An 18,719-nucleotide genomic window follows, 5' to 3' on the forward strand; every position below is an offset into this window, starting at 1 on the left:
CATATCAAGTACAAGATTGACAAAAATTTATTTTTAATAATTTCATATAACATATATATACCTGATCTCACTTTTAATTAAGTCTCACACGTACATGCATCTTTTTCGTCTCAAAACATGAGAATTCAAACTTCATGAGAAGAAGAAAATCAGTTCGTCTTTAAATTGTAAAAATGACAATTAATTGTTATATTTAAGGCTGCAGGCACCTTTGTAACATAATCAAAATTCATTTTTCTTTTAAACTTCCACGAATAAAACATAAATAAGTACATTGACTTGAAAACATAAATATGTTAATAACTATCTTCTGTTATGGCAGACTGAAATTTAATGGAACTAATAAAACCACGTTTGAAAACTCGAAAACAGCACAAATGACATTGGGACATTGGCTACATTCGTGACATTTTGATTGAAATTAATCGATTGCTTCAGGCTCAAACTTGCAAATGACAGAAAACATGTCACCACCTAGTCTGTTGGCTAGCCACCGGTTCTTGATCACAGCCACTTTAAGACATTCGCAGGTGAACTTGGCGGTGAGGTTTGTGTGCAGGGCGCGACCCATCCCTTCCAACACAATCAAATCAACCTCACTTTGTACTAGCGTCTTGATCAAACCACGACACACTTGTCTGAAAAATAAAAATGAACATATCATTTATTTTAAACTACTTGTCTTGCTTGTTGTTTTGAGAAAAGAAGCAATTATTACAATTTTTATAACACACTCAAGTAAAAATTACGCGGATTAAATATTTGTAGAAGGAATAATAACTTCATTTATTTTATTTTTTAAACCATTATTCATTCCATGGTTAGGTTTTAAAAATGCTAATGAAAATTAAAGATGAGGCGGATTTTAATTTACAAATTTGAACAAAAATAATGTAATAAAATAATTATTTCCTAATTTCTTTTTGTTATTAGAAATTCTTGGTGAGCTTCAAATTTAAGGCAAGTGTTATTTCGCTACACTTAGGTAACTTAAAACGTTGCCCGACTTGGAAAAACCAGACGGACAAAAAGGATGTTATATAAACAGAAATTAAAAAAAAAAATCATTAACCCTTACCAGAATAATCAAAAAAGCCTCCTTACCTTAGATCTAAGCAGGGCCCGGCTTGAGCAGTGCCCATGGCTAGCAGTCTTGACGATTGTAGGGCACTTTGGATAATAGGACACATGACGCCGACCTGGCGCAGCAACTCCTGCAGCTCAGAGTAGGTGACGTCGTTGAGCGCGGGCGCCGAGTTGGCGCACAGAATAACTCGAGTGCCTCGTTTCAGGAGCTCACGGGCGAACGGAATGATGCCGAGCACTATGTCAAAACCACTGTTGTCGACAAATATGGCGGCACATTTGTGAGCAGGACCCTTCATTCTCTGAAGCCACTGGTCCAGTCCATCAACCAGCCACGGCCTCTCTGGAATATGCAGATTAACTATTTTTATTTGTTTAAAAAACTACTCAAAATGTATTCAACGTTTTTAAATCATTTAACAAATTAGGAAAAAACAGGAAACTACTACAATTGAATTGAAATTGAAATATTTCATTTTAATTCAATAATTACAATTTTAAAATTTCAATTCACGGCTGTACAAGAAAATTCCGTTAATTCCTTCATGAACAATTAAAAATTGGAATATTTTAGCTTCAATTAAACACGTTCATAAAATAAAATATTAATTGAGGCAGATATTAATTACTGGGCATCTCTTATGGTTCAAAGAATTGCAACTATTCTGTGGTTTTATATTTTCTGAACAATGAATGCACCACAACGTAACGAATTCTGGGCTGCTTCTCACCCTGCAGTTTGGACATTGCTTCTTCAAAGCCAAAACCATTTTGGCTCATCAGCGCTGCAACTTCCTTGGCACCCCAGTCAAACATATTGCCAGCCAAAATTGCCCTAATCAGCTCAGTGCGTCTGTTGATTTCGCTCATCTTGTCCAAATGCTGCAGCCGCTGTGGAAGCAAGGCCATGGCGATTTCGTTCTCCTGCTTTTTCTGCATCAGGTAAGGATCAGGAAAATCAAACTCCTTCAACAGGTGCTCGATCGTGTCTAGGAGACTCCTCACGGTCAGGTTGCCGTACGCACTGGGGAGATTGTTGGAATCATTACTCATCATTCATGCAATAAAAGAAACTGAGCCCAGTTTAAATTTCAACTCACAATGGCTTTTCCTGCAAGTACTGCAGCCTGCTGAGGTACTTGTCTCGAAACTTGTGGGCCCTCTTCTCTGCTGTTTCACTGTGCGGCTGACTTTGGATGGCTCTGTCAACGTATTTGCATGTGGCATCTCGGAAGCATTGAATCCAGTAATCCCTGTAATTTCAGCAGGTGAACCAAGGTCAAAAGACGAGAATTTCTCTTGCACACCTCGCCTCTGTGTCTTTATTCAAATCAACGGTGTCAGGGATGTAGTTGTCTGGGTCGGCCAAGAAGGGCAAAGAGGTGACCGGGTGTTCCCAGCGGTCCATTTCCAGTTGGCCCAAAATCAGATTCGCTGGCGGTGTCACTGGCACTGTTTCAAAAGGCTCAATGGTGAAGTTCAGCTCCTGTGCGCTGCCAGCCAGATTTTCCTTCCACGAGTATTTATCCGAATCTGAGAAAATTTACTATTACAGTTGCCTTTTTATTTGGTCCGAAACATACCGCACTCCTCTGCTCCTTTGAGAAAAGCGCCAATAGCGCCTAAGTAGCCTTCATGCCTGAGAAACAGAGCCTGGACTTCACCGCGGCTCCAGTAGTTTATTGCAAATGAGATGCTGTGCATGCTTAACGGATGCCCTCGCAAGAAATAGCCGCCAAAGTATATCTGTGACAAATTTCGCACATTTATTTAGCTTCCACCACTTTTTTTTAATACGAAAAAACGTAGAAAAGGAAATTTAATAGAAAAGTTTGTTTCAATCTATAAGATCAGTAAATCTGTTCTTTAACTAGCTAAAGAGTGAAAACAGGAGTAGAGGAGGGGAGTGGGGAATGTAATGTCTTATGTTTACAATCCAAAGACAAAAAATGTCGACGAAAGCAAGTTGAATATCTGCCTGGTTTGCTATTTACTTTTTGGGGATTGCAAATGAGTTGTTATGATGTGGTATGGCCAAAATAAAAACAACCTTTAATTAAAATTGAACTGAAAGTATATTTCGACTCAAGTTTACTAATAATCATGTGTTGGCAAAACATTGAAAATTGAAAAACGTCGTATTTTGTTGGGTGGAAAAATTGGAGGGGGTAATTTAGAGGCTGGGATAGTGTTGCACTTCAATTAAAATACCCTCATACACATCCCCTGAAAATTTCATGACGAATGTGACAACTGTTACGGCTACACTGATTGTGAGTGAAAATATAATATCATTAATTTGCTCTCAAACTATATTTCGGGACCAATTAGGACATTAAATTTATAAAATAAGTAATGCAAAATAAGTGAGAATTTCCACAGAATCAGAATATAATTTCCAAAATACAAATAATATTGAACGTAGAGATATTTGAGTCATTGATTTCTGGCGATTTCTCATAAAACTGTTATCCTTTATTAATTTATTTTTCGCGGGATGGATTCTTCAATTAAATTTAGTAAACCAAGAAAGTATAATATGGGACAGCACAAACATGTTGCAAGGAATGAGGAATGAGCCCAGGGTCTTTGACTGAAATGCTAGACATTGCACCGTTCTGGTAATTATCACTTTATGAAAATGTGCAAACCAACAAGCATAGCGAGTTGGTAATCTTTCACATTCCTCCCAAATCCCAAATTGAATCATCATTTCAACGTAGGCATTTAACCTGCATTTCCCAATCATGGATCAGGTTCTCGCATTGCTATCTCAAGCTAAGCATGCGCTTAACAATGCGAAAAAGGCTAGGTAAACATTCAGATTGTAGATTTTAAAATATCATCAAATCGTTGAATTAAAGTAGACCGACTCACCCTTGGCATTTTGTACATCATCGCGTAAAGACACGCAATCTGGCCAATATCATTGCTAATCGTGAAGAGCAGACTCCTGGCAATGTCCGCCTCCGAGTACTCGCTGCTGTCCTTTTTCGCGTGCATGGCCTTGCCAAAAGACGAAGCTATCAGGTCTCCAGGCAAACCAAGCAGCTCATAATCTCCTCCGTAAATGTCCTTGACCAACATGTCCAGGTTGCGGTGGTCCCCTTTCTCGGCAAGGTCGAGCAACTCATCAAAACCCTGACAGAGTTAAATATAATGCATAAATCACATCTGATTGAATAATTACTTTGGCTGAGGTCAAGAGTTTGCCTAGCCCCCAAAAGGTTCCGCCTCCTGTGGCTGTGCCGCCGATTCTTTCGTATTTATCCTCAGACTCGACCTGAAATTTGTTTGCCTGTTTGGTAAACAGTTTCATTTGCCACATGAGGCAACCAACCTTCAAGATGCTGACTCCTGAACCAATGTTGACTAACATGTAAGGGAAAATATTGGGTTGCGCCTTCATGAATATATACTCAGGATTTGCGTGGCGGCAGAATGTGAACGCCTCATCAGTCATGTTTCTCAACAAAAAATTACAGCCTTTGATTAAACAGCTCAGCTCGTCTTCCTTGTCAACCCTACATATTAAAATTTGCAATAAATAAACCTAACATTGGGTAATTACTTACGAAAGGCCCAATTTATCATGTATGAGCTCTGTGTATTTGTACGCTCCACCACCTGTGGCCTTGATACTTTTGCCCAACATGTGATCCCGGGTGTTTACCAAGTGCTGCTGGATGAAGTCAAGGCATTGAGAAATGAATCGCGTCTCAAATTTGATAAAGTGCAGACGAGCTCCCTCCGAGATTTCGTACACAAGGGCCTCCTGCAAAAGTAATTTTTAGCAAGTGGAGAAATTTCACAAGCAGAAAGAAATTTTACCTCGAGAGACGCTTCTTCTTGCTCATCTTTGTTGAGAGGGCCATAGAAAACCGTTCTTTGCGACGTTGTTGAGTAGTATGCAATTTTTGTGAGCGATCCACCTGAAAATTTGTTGAAACTTAACAATACATAATTTTCGCAGTTTCAAAAACAAACCTATGTCGATGGCAAATCTCTTAGCGTTTCTCAAGTTGTCGAAAACCCTGATGTTGTCAGGTAAGTCGATTGGATTGGTTTTGTCTGTCATGATACTGACACTATACTGGCTACTTCTGTAAAATGAGAGCAATGAATCCCGCACGGAAAACCCACAGCATATCATTGTATTATTTGTTCAGTGAAAACAATTTGAATTCGATCTTGTTGTTTCTGTCTGATAAAACACTAACAAGATAAAGGTTGTTAATTATTGGTTATCACATGACACGATAGTGCAAATTCTATTTCGAAATATTTAATATCAACACACCACGGAGTGTGCTTTCAAACTGTTTGCAGAAAATTAAAGGGGTCAAACCAGAACAAAACATAAGCACACCTTTTACTTTACCACTGACGACTAGCGTTTCAGCAGTCTCAAGAGAATGATGTTCACAAGAATAAGTCAATTATAGCAGATTAAAAATCGGAGTGAAGCTGTAAGAAGGTGTCAACAGTCGTGTCATTTCACCTAGCACCTGTTCGACTTGTGTATGTCACTACTTCTTTGCCGATGCCTGTCCTGTGTCCTGTTGTTGATAAAATCCACCGGCAACGCCCCCACTACTTACATTGGCCACTTTGATAGGCCAAGGAAAAAATAGGGGACCTATTAGAGAGTATAAATAACGCGCGTGGAATGATACTTTCTTTGAAAGTTGATTCTGCGCCTTGCTGAAAGCCAGCCGATATACATACATACATATTGACATTGCCTTACAATAATAATAATTATTAACTCTTCTGGCTTCACAAAATGTTGGAATTTGGAATATTTGATCTTGGAATGGGCCTTCATTCTTTTCAGTGTTTCCATTCTCTACCTTCCTGTTGGAATTATTGCCGAAGCCATTATCCAAGATTTTTGAAATGGGAGTAGCTTGTATTTTATTTTAATTGTTATACCGATTTATGCTTCACTCACTTTGTACAAAAATGTATTTTTGCTCTCTCACACTATTTTGATAAATCATAAAAGCCTTAAGAAATTTAGATTGTTGATTTATTACGTTCAACATTTGGACATCTTTTAGAACTTCCTATTGAGGTATACTATTGTTAATGAAATGGGAATTACAAATAAATTAAACATGGAAAGTTTTAAATAAACACATAAATTTTTGAGATAATTCATTATTATAACACGTTTTATTCCAGCAGAATAGAGAATGTACAAATTGCACAAAAATAAATAAGAGGCAATAATAATTAACTACACATTTAGTTTAACCGGTCTCCAGGAATGATTTACATTCATAACCACACAGAGAATTGACTGTTCCTGCCAATAACAGAGATAGTAGTGCATCACGAGTGGATTCTACTCGAATTCAGAGCAAAAAATACTTGTATGTAAAACTCTCAAAAATACATCAGGCAAAATTTTTTCTCCGTGGTCTCTTTGGCACAGATCATTGCAAATTGAGGTTACTCTCAGTTATCCTTTTTTGGTCCAGCAAAAATCTTTGCAAGATCTTCTTTGTTTTGGGCGTACTTCACAAACGAGTCTGTAATAGATGGGGGAATGTAAGTTTGAACAAATCTAAACAAATAAATACACACCGTAATTAAACTTTGAAACTGATTCTATTTTGTCGAAAATCCGATCCGCCCGCTCTTCTGACATTTTCAGTGAAATCTTCAGTGCTTGCACAGCTTCATCCCTGCTCATTCTAGTTGGGTCGCTGCTAACGGCCTGTTGAAGAGAAAAAGAGAATGAATTTAAGTTTCAGCTATTATTCACACTTTCGGAGCACCAACCTCAAACGCCAGTCTTGCCATCTCCTCAGTTTTACTCTTCATGTTAATGATGATACTGTCAAGCAAATACTCTCTAATATTTATGATTCGCACACCGTTCTAAAATGATAAAACAGGGGTCATTAATGAAAATTAGTTTTATTTCAAGGGAGATTACCTTGACGTAGAGCTGAAACAACTCTTGCACAGCATCATTTCCAGCGCTCACGTTTAGAACCTTCGCAAAGTCCTCCAAGGAGCAAAGATCTTTGTTCAGCAACTTAGATGCCTGTTGCACTTCTAATTCCAAACAATTTAGTCTGAAAATACAATAGAAAAATATACAAATGACAAACGAAGGTTGAAATTTGCTGAGAAATTTCAGCAATACACTGGAAAAATTAAGGCTGTAGCAGGATTCTTTCCAACCTTTTCAATTATTCATTTAATAAAAAAATCTTAAGAATTTTTATAATTGGTTCAACACAGAAAAAACTCAAGAATTATTATTATCTGCGCCCAACTAAATTTATCTGGTCACATAAATGATATATTTTTAAAATGTTACCCAATTTTATGCCTCAGCTTTTGGACTTTGACGAGGTCTGACGCTGATGGGAGGTTCAGCTCTACAGCCTTCTTGATCAAAAGCGTGTCTGAGTAGTTGTAGTCAGAGACAGGAATTTGGAGCGCCCTGCAAAAAAAAAGATAAGCAAAAGTTGGAACAGTCTTAACAATACCATACTTGGCCATGATGTTGCGCACATTGTTGGCAAACAATTTGGGATTATTTTTCTCCTCCTCGCTCGGCTTGTAGACGGGCAGGAACTCGATTTCGCAGATGCTGTTCCACCTGGTCAGAGTGAGCCAGAGCAGCTTCAGAGCGCCGGGCCCTTCCCAGGTCCAGGTGACGGTGTCCAGTTCGTTTGGGTATCTGATGCACACCGGCTGGACAGGCACACCAGGGTAGAAGGCGCCCAGCTTGAATGTGATGAGACATTTCCTGTTCGTGCATGTTCCTTCGGGGAAGATCAAAATCTGCGCCAAGAGAAATATTAGACGTTTTGCTGAATGCAAGGGTAAGTTTACCTGGGGCCACTCCAGTTTTGAGGTGGCGCGGTTCACGATTTCCTTGATTGTTTTCTGGCGTGACGTAGGGTCATCTCTCCAGACGTACACCGGCTGTGTGTAGTTGATCAACTCTAAGGAAAGTATTAATATCGATATTGCCCTTTAAGCAAAAGCATTTAATGTTGGGAGCCGATAACAGGCACAGCCACCCGTTAATTTCTGTGTTTGGCACTTTTGCTTTGATTTCGATGGCACTTTATGTTCATTGTTAAACAGCTGATTAAAAGCTGGACATGTTGGCAAATTATTGGTTTTCATGTCTAGGATTTGCAATATTTTCCGTGCATTAAAAAATTTCCTGTGTTTTGAAGACGGGATATATTTTTTAAATGAGAGTTCAATTTAAAAATGAAAATTATTAGTTTAAAATTGAAACTTCCTAATTAGCCACTTTAGATGTCCAAATATTATTTAAAAAATCTAGAGCTTTTGCAAACTCAAAGAAATACAGTCATTTGATGACGTAATTTCTCAACGTTGAATTAATTTAGAAAAAAAGATCATCAATACAAACTTCAGTTAAAAATATTCTGGAGCAATATTTTGGTATTTTTTTCGCTTATTAAGTTTTTGGGGGCTTCTCATGTACTGTAAGGCACAGGATGCTAAATTTAAATGAGAATACGGTTAAAGTTTCCCTCATATTCTAGTTGCAGGTAAACTTTTAACATACATAATTTTCAAATATTGGCTGTCCGATTTTATATGCGGCTCAAAACCAACTGCGAAAAGGGTGGTTATTTCAGGAAAAATGGACAGTCTTTTTGCCAAATCCTGTCAATAGATAGCTATGTGTTGCGAAATCGAAGCTGAAAGTGGAACAAAATTAACGGCAGCGTTTTCTGGTGACGATTCTCAACACAATTCGTTTTTCGGTTATTGTGTCGGGAAAACCACTGAAACAGACATTCATTGGCCAGTTTGGGACACTTCCGTCGTTTCTTCAGAGCAAATCCTAGAGGAAGTGACCAAAACTAACAACTGTCCAGTGGATGTCCCGAAAGCTAAAACGAAACGCCAAATTCATGACTTAAGTTGGTTTAATGAAAAGCGGCTAGAATTATTATGTTGCACTACTTGGAAGGGTAACTAGAAATAAACGTACTGCCAATGAAAGGGCTGAGGCCGCTCTCCCTGCGGGAAATGATGGAGGGGAATCCCGTGACATAGACAATGACCGCGTCCATGAAGGTGGAGTGCGGCGCGATAACGAGGATGGGTGCCTCCTCGCGGCTCGCCTGCTGCCCAATTACCTTCAGGTGCATACCCCCGACTTCATAGGTGCTGCGGCCCAGCCAACTGAGCATCCGCACCAGGGCCCTGCCACCGCCAAATTAAATCATGGTCAACATCAAGAACTCAAAACAGTTTAGGAATTAAATATTAGAATTGAGTCGCGTGAAAATTCAATAAAAACGGCTATATATAAAGAACGGAAAAATAAAACATCGAGCCAGCAGAAGAGCTAAATTAAATTTTTGCTTGAGCAGCTTAAATAGATGTCTTGAACCAGAACTAAAAAAATATTAAATATGTGTGTAAAAGGGTTAGTTTAGAGTGTGAAATGCTGTCCGTTGAATTCTGCCGTGAACATAAAATAATGGAGCATGCAAAAGCGATTGTTTTTGGTGAGGCAGAGGGACACAGAAATAGAGAGAGAGAGAGAGAAAGAGAGAGCAGCCCTGAACCAACATTTTTTCAGCAGTTTCGTGAGGGAGCGGACGCACTTTGATAATTAAATCGGGGGCCCGCAGTAAATATTAATCAGTCGCAGCAGGATGTTATTTTGGTGGGGTTAATCAAATTGAGTCTGGTTAATGTACCCTTCCAGTACCGGCGTTTTAAGCTTAATTAATAGTCAGCGAGCGCTTGCTCAAAAAATCAATTTCTTGCGACACATTCAACCGCATTTTTTTAAGCCAGTTTGCCCGTGTTCCAAGAAATCTCCGTTCAAGACTATCAAATTTGAGCAAGAGCTCGATTTTGTATGAATTTGGTGACGTACTGCCAAAGAAAGGAATGTTGGCCGTCTCGGCTTTGGCGACGATGCTTGGCGAGCCGAGTAGGACCACGGGCAGAGCGTCGAAAAAGGACGAGTGAGGCGCCAGAATGAGGACCGGCGCCTCCCTCTGAGTCGCCTGGCGTCCTTTGACCTTCACCGTGTGGAAACTACCGAACACCATAAGCAGGCGCACCAATTTACTGATCACTGCTCTCAACGACCTGCCAAAATATGTTAAGTAGAACACAGAAATACATACATACATAAATTCATTTGAGCTAAAATACAGTAGGTTTGGTTGTGATTGAATGAAATACTGGTAAATATAAATCAATAAAAACAGTTTTAAGACTAATGAGGACCATTCTAAAAAAAGCAAAAGCTCTTCAGAATTTGATTTATAAAGTGAAGAGAATATATTCTCTTACAGTGGACGATTTGAACAAATAACAAAGTGATGAATGTCTTGTAAAATAAATAATAATAATAACAACAGAAAATGGAGTTAGAATGATTTAAATTGACCACGCTTTACAAGTAAAGGAGTGATATCACAAACACCAGAGCCTTGACCCGTAATAAGTGAATCACTTGAGATAAAAATCACAAACAAACACGCAACAAAAAGGTTGAAGGGAACAGGGAACAAAATTTGAATTTTTATATTTTTCGCATCGAGTTCCAGGTCAAGTTTTCCTGCACTGTGTCATTTTTCTCATTTTCCTCTGGTGCTATGGAAAAAATTCAGGTCGGAAAAAAACTCAGAACAATGAGTCGACTGAGCGATAGCAATAGGTAACACAGCAAAGCCATCCACCGTAATTAGTAAGCGCAGTGTGCTTGTGCAACATTGTATTTACAAATCGCCGCAGCGGCGATAAGAATTGACAAATCGGGGAGGTGTGTTTATGCAAATAGCACTGATCGTGCGAAAAAGAATTGATAACGACGGCATGAGTCAAGCAGCGTCAGCGTCGCTGAGGCAATACCTTCGCCAGCCGGTCAGGGGTTTGCAGCGCACGTCATTTTCGTCGAGGCCCACAAGACCGACGCAGGCCAACACCCAGGCCAAACTCAGCAGCAGACCAATGCAAAGGACTCGCAGCGGCAGAAATGTCACCGTTAGAAGAGCGGTCTGAAACACAGATGTTAACATTTAATACGTATAAAATGTTCGTTTTATTTCATAAATTGAAGAGGTTTGCAGGACGATGGTTTTCCCCAATGCCTTGCAGTGTATATTTGTGCACTTTGAAAATTTGGAAGTATAATTTTGACCTTTTCCTTAAATATTCTATGAGAATCGGGGAAGAGCTTCAAATTTCCCAGGATGCCTTCTGAGTAAATCGGCTTCTTGCATGCTAATCAAGCAGCAAGCTCTATCCCTTTATTGAAAATCAGGATATATTTGTTCATTTCGTCAGAAGGTAAACATGCCTCATAATTCGCACATCGTAAGATAGACTTAAACGAGAGAAATCTAAATCAAGCCAAAAATCATAAACAATAAACAGTTAGATGTTTAATGTTATTTTTTTATAATTATCTGAAATTTAACTGTTATACTCGACCCTAATTTGATTATTACAAGTTTATCTATTTAATTTTATATTAATTTTCTCAAAGCTTGATTTTGTGTGACCTCATTTGCTCCGTTTGCATTTTTCGCACGGATTCATTCATGGGAACGGTACGTTTCTTTAAACAACACGTTTTACCGCCAATAATACATAAATAGAATGCGCAATATAAGTGTTTCGTACCTATCAAGGACAGAGAAAACAAACTTTTGCGTGCTGGCTTCGATTTTGAATTAATTGGCATTTTTCCAAAACCCTTTAAGTCATTGCCTGTCAACCATCTCGAATATCAGGCGCAACAAATGTTGGTAAAAACTTCAAATTCGATGTACATTCTCTTACATAACCTGTGAGTGCTTTGAGATACATTCTAGCTGATATTTTAAGCCGTGACGGCCTCGAGTCTGGCGTCTAAATTTAAATTACACCACGTTTTGCACCACCATTAAAATACTTGGTACCCAATGTTTGTGTTTGAATAATGGGTGGATAGGTTTGCAGTTAGCCTAGTTTGTTTAACTGAAATTTGTTAAAATGATTTTTAATATACACTCCAACGAAAAAATTTTTTGATGGGATTTTTCTGAATTCTCGATTTTTAATAAAATTACGAAGTTTATTCCTTGCTAAAAAGCGTTTCGAAGAAAGTTCAAATGAAACCAAGAAGTTCATTAAATGCTAGAAACCATTAAGAGTAAAACTTTCTTTAAAAAACCGAGAGAAATTGTAACAACGATTAAACGTCGTAATTATCAGTGAGAACGATGCACTCTTGATGGGCTGCGTGCATCTGTCGGGCGCAATTGCGCACCTCATTTCTGACTTGGTTCCGGTGCATTCATAGCAGCAGCACGCGAGACGCGCGTTCCGTTTCTTCCGCGAAGAGTTTTCCTCGTGAAATTGCTCGCAAATCAATCCATCGAGCACAACAGCGACCTAGAGACAGTGCTGGGGGTTTCATGCACTGCGACTTGCTCCCATTTTCGGTTTCTGGATGTTACTAGCGGTTCGTACCTCACGCGAAAATGCTAAAGGAGGAGAGCGGCCAAAAACGAGGCGGAGGAAGAAGTAGGCCATCAGATTTACAGCGGATAGTTTCACTCGACTTACTGCGCTCGTCTTTCCGCTTCTCCAGCTGTCGCGATTCAAAACCAGATTTTTGCGGGGGCCGCAAATATGACTGCAGTTCTTTTTAAACAGGATATTGTAAATCAAGTCTTTTAAATTTTATAATACTGACCCCATTTATCTGGCTTAAAAAAATGTTACTTATTTTCTAAATATAGGAAATTCCTTTTTTATTTTGCAGGAAATATTTTGATTGAAAAAAAAGTTTAAAATTGTGCTTTATTAAATTACCTAAACTACAAATAATAACTATTTCCTTTCCAACCGATTCAAAATTGCTTTAAAAAAATTGAAGATACCTTTTTGGAAAAACTAAGATTTTTAAATTAATTACAAATTTTAACAATCTAAACAATTTCTTACTTTGTGCTGGCAGTAATATTTAATCGGCCGACTAATCCTATTATTCAAACGGAAATATATAAATACCAACGTTTTAATTTTTTATAATTAAAAAAAAAACAATTTATTAAATGCTTTCTCTGCAGAACAGTCCATTGGCATTAGGTTAATAAATCGAATATAAGCGCAACTACTGATGCATCAGATTCTTATGTTATTAGACGGCCGCCTGCAACGCAAATTGCCTTGAACACGATCTTGGTGCTTGCAGGCCGCTGGAGCAAAATTAGACTAGCCGTGTCAGTGACTGGCCTCGTCATTGAAACTATCCTATGCACTTTTCTAAAGCCCTACGCAAAGCACTGAAAAGGCACAAGGTGCATGCGTGATGTCATTGTCCTTTTACCAAGAAATCCTTGCGAGATGTATGCCCTTTCTAGGATACAATCACGTATTGTATGCTTTTTTATGCAACTACCCGGCGTGGCAAAATAAAGTTACGTTGCAATCGGGCTGATTGGAAACGGCCGATCGCATTGTTTTCCGCTAAAGACATTTTCGGTCGCATGACAACATGTGGCGTGATACTAACGTTAACCGAAACAATGACGACAGCACGAAGGGCGACACGCGGCCTGGTTGTATAATTTTAGGGAGGGCAAAGTCGTCGCAAGAGAGATACAGTTAATTGGATGAGATTATTTTTATTTTGGTGTATCAACGCACGCAGGGTGTTGCTCTTTGCGTTCTATAAATTCGAGGAAATTGAGAAATAACTTAACTGAAAGTCGATAAAAAAGAATTCTCTCACGACTTTCCCAATCAAATGAGATAAAATTAAAATAAAAAAATAACATTGTGGTCTCAAAATATTTGTTAATGTGCTCCACATAATGCAATCTATCATTTTTTTGCTTCCGATGCAACGCGAAATTAAATGAATGCATTGAGACAGTAGCCATAAAAAATGAGATCGATTCCAGAAGCGTTTGCCTGCTTTATCGTTCTTATCTGAGTCAATTGAATAATAGCGCCTTCTTGCGATGGTCTACGTCTACGCCACGTTGCATCAGCCCTTCCAGTATATCGTACTAAGAGTAAAAGCCGGTCTGACTAATAATCAGCGGTGCGAAGCCGGGAATCAGGCGGGTCGTAAACACGGAAATCCTTTTGTAAAGAAACGGGACGAGCAAACACGCGAGAGAGAATCATGCGATTTTAATAAAGTGATTCATGAAAGCAGTGAGTTCGTTCCCAAACCGCGAAATGCTTTTCCCGCAAGCCACCGGCCGACTCACATCTGAAAAACTGTTTGGTCTCAATGTGAAAGTAAAACACGTCTCATTCATATCTCGCATGCGCTGTTTGCCGCGTATCTCACTCAAGAGAGATAATGAAGAGTCTATTTAGGACCTGGTCATCTAGTAAGCTTTGCCCTGCTGCAATGCAGGAAATCAACCGAGAGCTTTAGTAGATTATAATATAAGTATTTTGCCTGAAGTACTCATCATAAATTTAATTTGCCAATTCATAAAATTCAGTTAAAACCAAAACTGACCTAGGTAGCGCAATAAGCTTTCAACAAAAGTGAGTGCCAAGTTAGTAATGTATGCATTTCAAATGTTGAGGACTGTCTCCCTACTTGAAATCTTATATTTCACAAAAAAGTGTCCTCAAAAAGTTTCATAAGCCGTTGGATATAGATCTCGACGAGAGGAATTGAAATCTGCCAAGAAAATGTGGTCAAGAGAGCTGTAATATTTGGATGAAATTGGCAAAATTTGTACTTTATATATAGCAAAATTCCTTTTTTGATTATTGCGAATTGTGGAAACTGACAATTCGATCAGCTTCTCATTTTTCCAACAATTATAATAATTTTTAATCGTTTATCCTGTATGAATCCACTTTAAAATTAGTTCTCCAAACAGATTATTGGGTTTGAGTTTAAAAATTTCACAATTTACTCAACTCTTGCCACTGCCAGTTTATTTAAAATATTTATTTAAAATAAACTGTGTTACAAGTGACCGCTGCAAGTTATCACTAACAGGTTTTTCAAAACAAAACTTGTGCACTCGTATTATTTATATCTTATGTTTCACATTTTCGAAATAATTTCTAGAATTTTCAACCTCAGATTCAGCAGGAAAGTAGGAAGGTTGGTGCAGGGTCGGGGAAAAAACCCTAAGGAAGAAATATCACTTGGGTTGGCATTGTGGTGTCGAGTGGCTATAAAGTGCGAGATGAAATACTCAGAACGTCGAATGCACTACTGTACTTCCTACATTGCAGTCACCTTGATGAGTGTCGTTGCATGCAAGAGGCACCTAATGCACTTACTCGCGCTTTGTACTCGCGTTCAAGCACGTGGAGAATGAAAATAGGCGAGTTATAATGCAGCAGGTATAATTATATCCTCACTCGCCTAGTTGGCATGGCAAAACTCTCGAGTGCTGCGTTTTTACAGAGGAAAAACGTCTTCTTTGAGATTTCCCACAGCGCGTCTCGGCTTCGGTTACCTGCAGGCGCCGAGCGAGTCTCGGTGAGCGGAGAAATTCGCGTTTGCAAAAAGGCTTTTGTCCGTTGTTTCATCTTTGCGATCCGACACGCTCGAGTTCGGCCATTATCGAATTGGATCAATGCGAGTGACAGTGCAGAAACTACTTTGTTGAGCTGAATTGGTCCCGTTATTAACTCTTTGTCGGCACTTCAATTGTAAATTGAACCGGGCAGACAAACCTTTCCGTTTGCTGACATTGTCATATTTATTAAATATAACACTTTTCTAAAGGTGCGGTCAAATTTTTAAGATACTATTTTGCCGGATTTGAATATTTATTGAAGCTGAATTCCGAAAGTAAGCCACAAAACAAATAAAAATACTCTTATCCCGGTCTTGATTTAGATTTATCTGAAATTTCTAAAACAACAAAAATGACAAATTAGTTAGAGCAATTGCTTTTGGCTTCCAGGTCAGAGTTTTTGAACAACAGAATATAAAAGAACATAGTGCAGCTGCATGCGATCTAAAAATATGCGCAGAAAAATCGAAGCTTACGAGTGTGTACGTTTGCGTTTTGAAATAAGCCTGCGTTTGCGTTAGCAATCCAACGATTTTTCCGTGCGCTTGCCTAACGAAATCGACTAGTTTTAGTTCGTTCAACTTTAATGACACAAGTGCACGTATGTTCTCGATGTGCAGGCGAGAGAAAGCTCTTTTTTTCAGTCTTACGGCGAGGAGCATTAACAGAAAGAGAAAACACACATGCCGAAATTTCTCTTGCGGTTTCACGCCGTATTATTCACAATAATTTGCATGATTAGGCAGTTTCGCCCGGCAATGCGAGCAGCACCTCTCAATGAAAGAAAAAGTGAATTAGGCAAACGAAGCACCGTCACCGGCACTTTTTACGCTTTTCAAGTTGTTAACCCGCGGCCGTCGGTGCACGGAGCTGCGGGGTTCCTACGACATGAAACACGGATGGTTGCCAGTCCCTGTCAAGGGCCGGTCTGATTTATTTTTCCTTTCAAGACGCAATATGCCAGTCTAAATAAAGGGTAGGTTAACTTAAAAATAAATTCTTGGTAGATGCCAATGAAGGTTAAAGCTCGCTATGTTGTTATAGTTGTCAGGAAAAACGAAATGCAGGTTCCTAGGTGTGTAGCGAGTTGTTATTGATTTTACCATATTTCTACAGACTAGAGCAGGACTTTTTCATTAGAATTATGGACAATTTAGAGCACTTAATTTCTACAGACAATTATTATATAAAAGAAATAAAATGAAAAGGAGACAAATTCGAATTGATTTGAAAATTTATTAATTGTCCTACTGACCTGCTTTCTGCTTTCTTAAAAGTGAAAATTTAAAACCTTGTCTGTCCGCTTTTATTTTATATTGTTTTTGTCGATCTGGCAGCCCTACGTGATACCGAAGAGGCCTGATAACTCGCTACCTTTTCTCGGCGCTTTCCCATATTCTTTTGCGGCTTCCAAACTGAACCATCGCTGCGTGTACAACCGTGGACAACTTTTCCAACCACGCGATAAGGCAAAGCACCTTTTGTCTCTCTGATAAAAAATGCACATTCTGCCGAACAAAGACAAGGCTTGTGCCTTGTGCATGACCCACATATTTAATTTTGTTTTAACGAGAACTCCATTTCACGGGGCACTAATAATTGCATGCTCAAAATCCGGTCACGATAATTTCGCGTCAATTCAGAGCAACCAGAACAATCTATCAATTAAAGTGTTTTTGTTTGTAAATTGTTTCGAAACAAAAATTTCTTCTAAATTAAGATAAAAAATCAACAAAATCAGTAAAAATAACAACAGTTTCAAATTACTTACAAACCTATCTAATATTTTTCAAAAACAATTTTGTTTTTATTGATTTCGAAACGAAGTTTTCAAATTCAATTTGTCTCGAAATTATCTATCGTTTTTTTAATTCTTCAAAAAAATATTTTCATTATATAATTATTGAGCTCACATCTGACGGGGCTAACAGACAAACAATAAGTACGCACCTTTTCAATCCGACACATTAACTCTTTTCTTACGACGTAAAGAGTGTTATCTTTACAGCAGTTATAACAAAGCCATAAACGCGCATTAAATTTTTCTTTGAAGACGAGTGTGTCGAGTGAAAAAATGCAAAAATGTAGGCTACAGTCACGTCGGCTTTTATAATAGTATCGATGATACAGTACGAAAAACATGTTGGCAGCTCCAACCGATCAATGCATGCATAACAAGCCAAACCCTCACGTGGTTTTTGAGCACTTGTGCGCATATCGCAGCTGATGCTCCACAATAGAATGCTAGATTACGACACTACGACACACATGAGGGTGGCGTGAGGCGTGCGATATCAACACACGCGCCTATGGGAAGCCAACAAAATGAATCGCGAGCGGACGGAATGCATAATCACCTTTATCTTGTCTAAGGTGGATGTGAGTTCCAGGTGGTGCACGAAGGGGTTAAGCAACAGATCGGAGGGGATGCTTGGCAAGCTATCCTTCAGCCTGCCGTTCATTTTGCACTGCTTCTCCATTCACAACATGTCCAAACGATCCTGGTGCGTTACTCGCAAAATTCGGACAGTAAAAGGTGAACGAGAATAGTGCCTATCCCTGTTGCAAAGTGTGTACCTTCTCGTCTTCGTCGTCGATTGCGCGGGCTCAATCGGTAAACTGCGAACCTTGCTAGCCCACCAGCTGCAGAAATAATCAATGCGATTGGTGCTTACGTGGCGATTGCAGCGCCACAGCAACAGTGGCCATGAACAAAACAATTTTTCCAAATAATAACAAGCGGTGAAACCGATTAATTTTTGAAGCAGGCTAAAACTTTGGAACAGAAGAGAATTCTGTAATTTTGTAAATTCAAACCAATTAGAAAGGCATTGATAATTTATTGGTCACTAAAATACTAATTTTTTGTGCTGTCAAATAAAGTTATTCTAAAACAATCATTATGAAAACCGGTTTAAGAAATACTTCATTTGACTATCGATTATTCAGAGAGGATTAAAACATAAAATATTCATAAAGTTAAACAAAATATTTATTTTGCTGTCGTAAAGTAAAATTATTAGGTAGATATTTTAGCAGGTTAGGAACTGGATATGGATAGTAGCTGACATGAGTGGTATATTTATTCTGTTTATT

General features: G+C 38.7%; 2 protein-coding genes across 3 annotated transcripts; both read right to left on the reverse strand.

Moving 5' to 3' along the window:
* Positions 1-9: 9 nt before the first annotated feature.
* Positions 10-5,626, reverse strand: LOC135944885 (4'-phosphopantetheine phosphatase). Its single transcript, XM_065492107.1, has 13 exons — positions 5,456-5,626; positions 5,074-5,189; positions 4,918-5,018; positions 4,662-4,861; positions 4,427-4,610; positions 4,277-4,369; positions 3,964-4,227; positions 2,670-2,832; positions 2,394-2,619; positions 2,187-2,339; positions 1,818-2,110; positions 1,105-1,429; positions 10-638 (listed from the first exon to the last, which is right to left on the reverse strand). Exons 2-13 carry the CDS (start codon positions 5,162-5,164, stop codon positions 422-424), a joined length of 2,310 nt encoding a protein of 769 aa, XP_065348179.1. The 5' UTR covers positions 5,165-5,189; positions 5,456-5,626; the 3' UTR covers positions 10-421.
* A 607-nt stretch (positions 5,627-6,233) lies between these two features.
* LPCAT (lysophosphatidylcholine acyltransferase) lies at positions 6,234-18,280 on the reverse strand. 2 transcript variants are annotated; one of them, XM_065495845.1, is made up of 10 exons: positions 17,981-18,280; positions 10,978-11,123; positions 9,092-9,306; positions 7,945-8,057; positions 7,601-7,893; positions 7,424-7,549; positions 7,034-7,175; positions 6,877-6,975; positions 6,679-6,811; positions 6,234-6,623 (listed from the first exon to the last, which is right to left on the reverse strand). In XM_065495845.1, the coding sequence occupies exons 1-10, from the start codon at positions 18,101-18,103 to the stop codon at positions 6,550-6,552; spliced, it is 1,464 nt and encodes a 487-aa protein (XP_065351917.1). In that variant the 5' UTR covers positions 18,104-18,280; the 3' UTR covers positions 6,234-6,549. The 2 variants fall into 2 exon arrangements, with proteins under 2 accessions (XP_065351917.1, XP_065351916.1); XM_065495844.1 differs by lacking the exon at positions 9,092-9,306 and adding an exon at positions 9,992-10,209.
* Between the last annotated feature and the right edge of the window lie 439 nt (positions 18,281-18,719).

Source organism: Cloeon dipterum, chromosome X (genome assembly GCF_949628265.1).
Source record: "Cloeon dipterum chromosome X, ieCloDipt1.1, whole genome shotgun sequence".
NCBI classification, from domain to species: domain Eukaryota; kingdom Metazoa; phylum Arthropoda; class Insecta; order Ephemeroptera; family Baetidae; genus Cloeon; species Cloeon dipterum.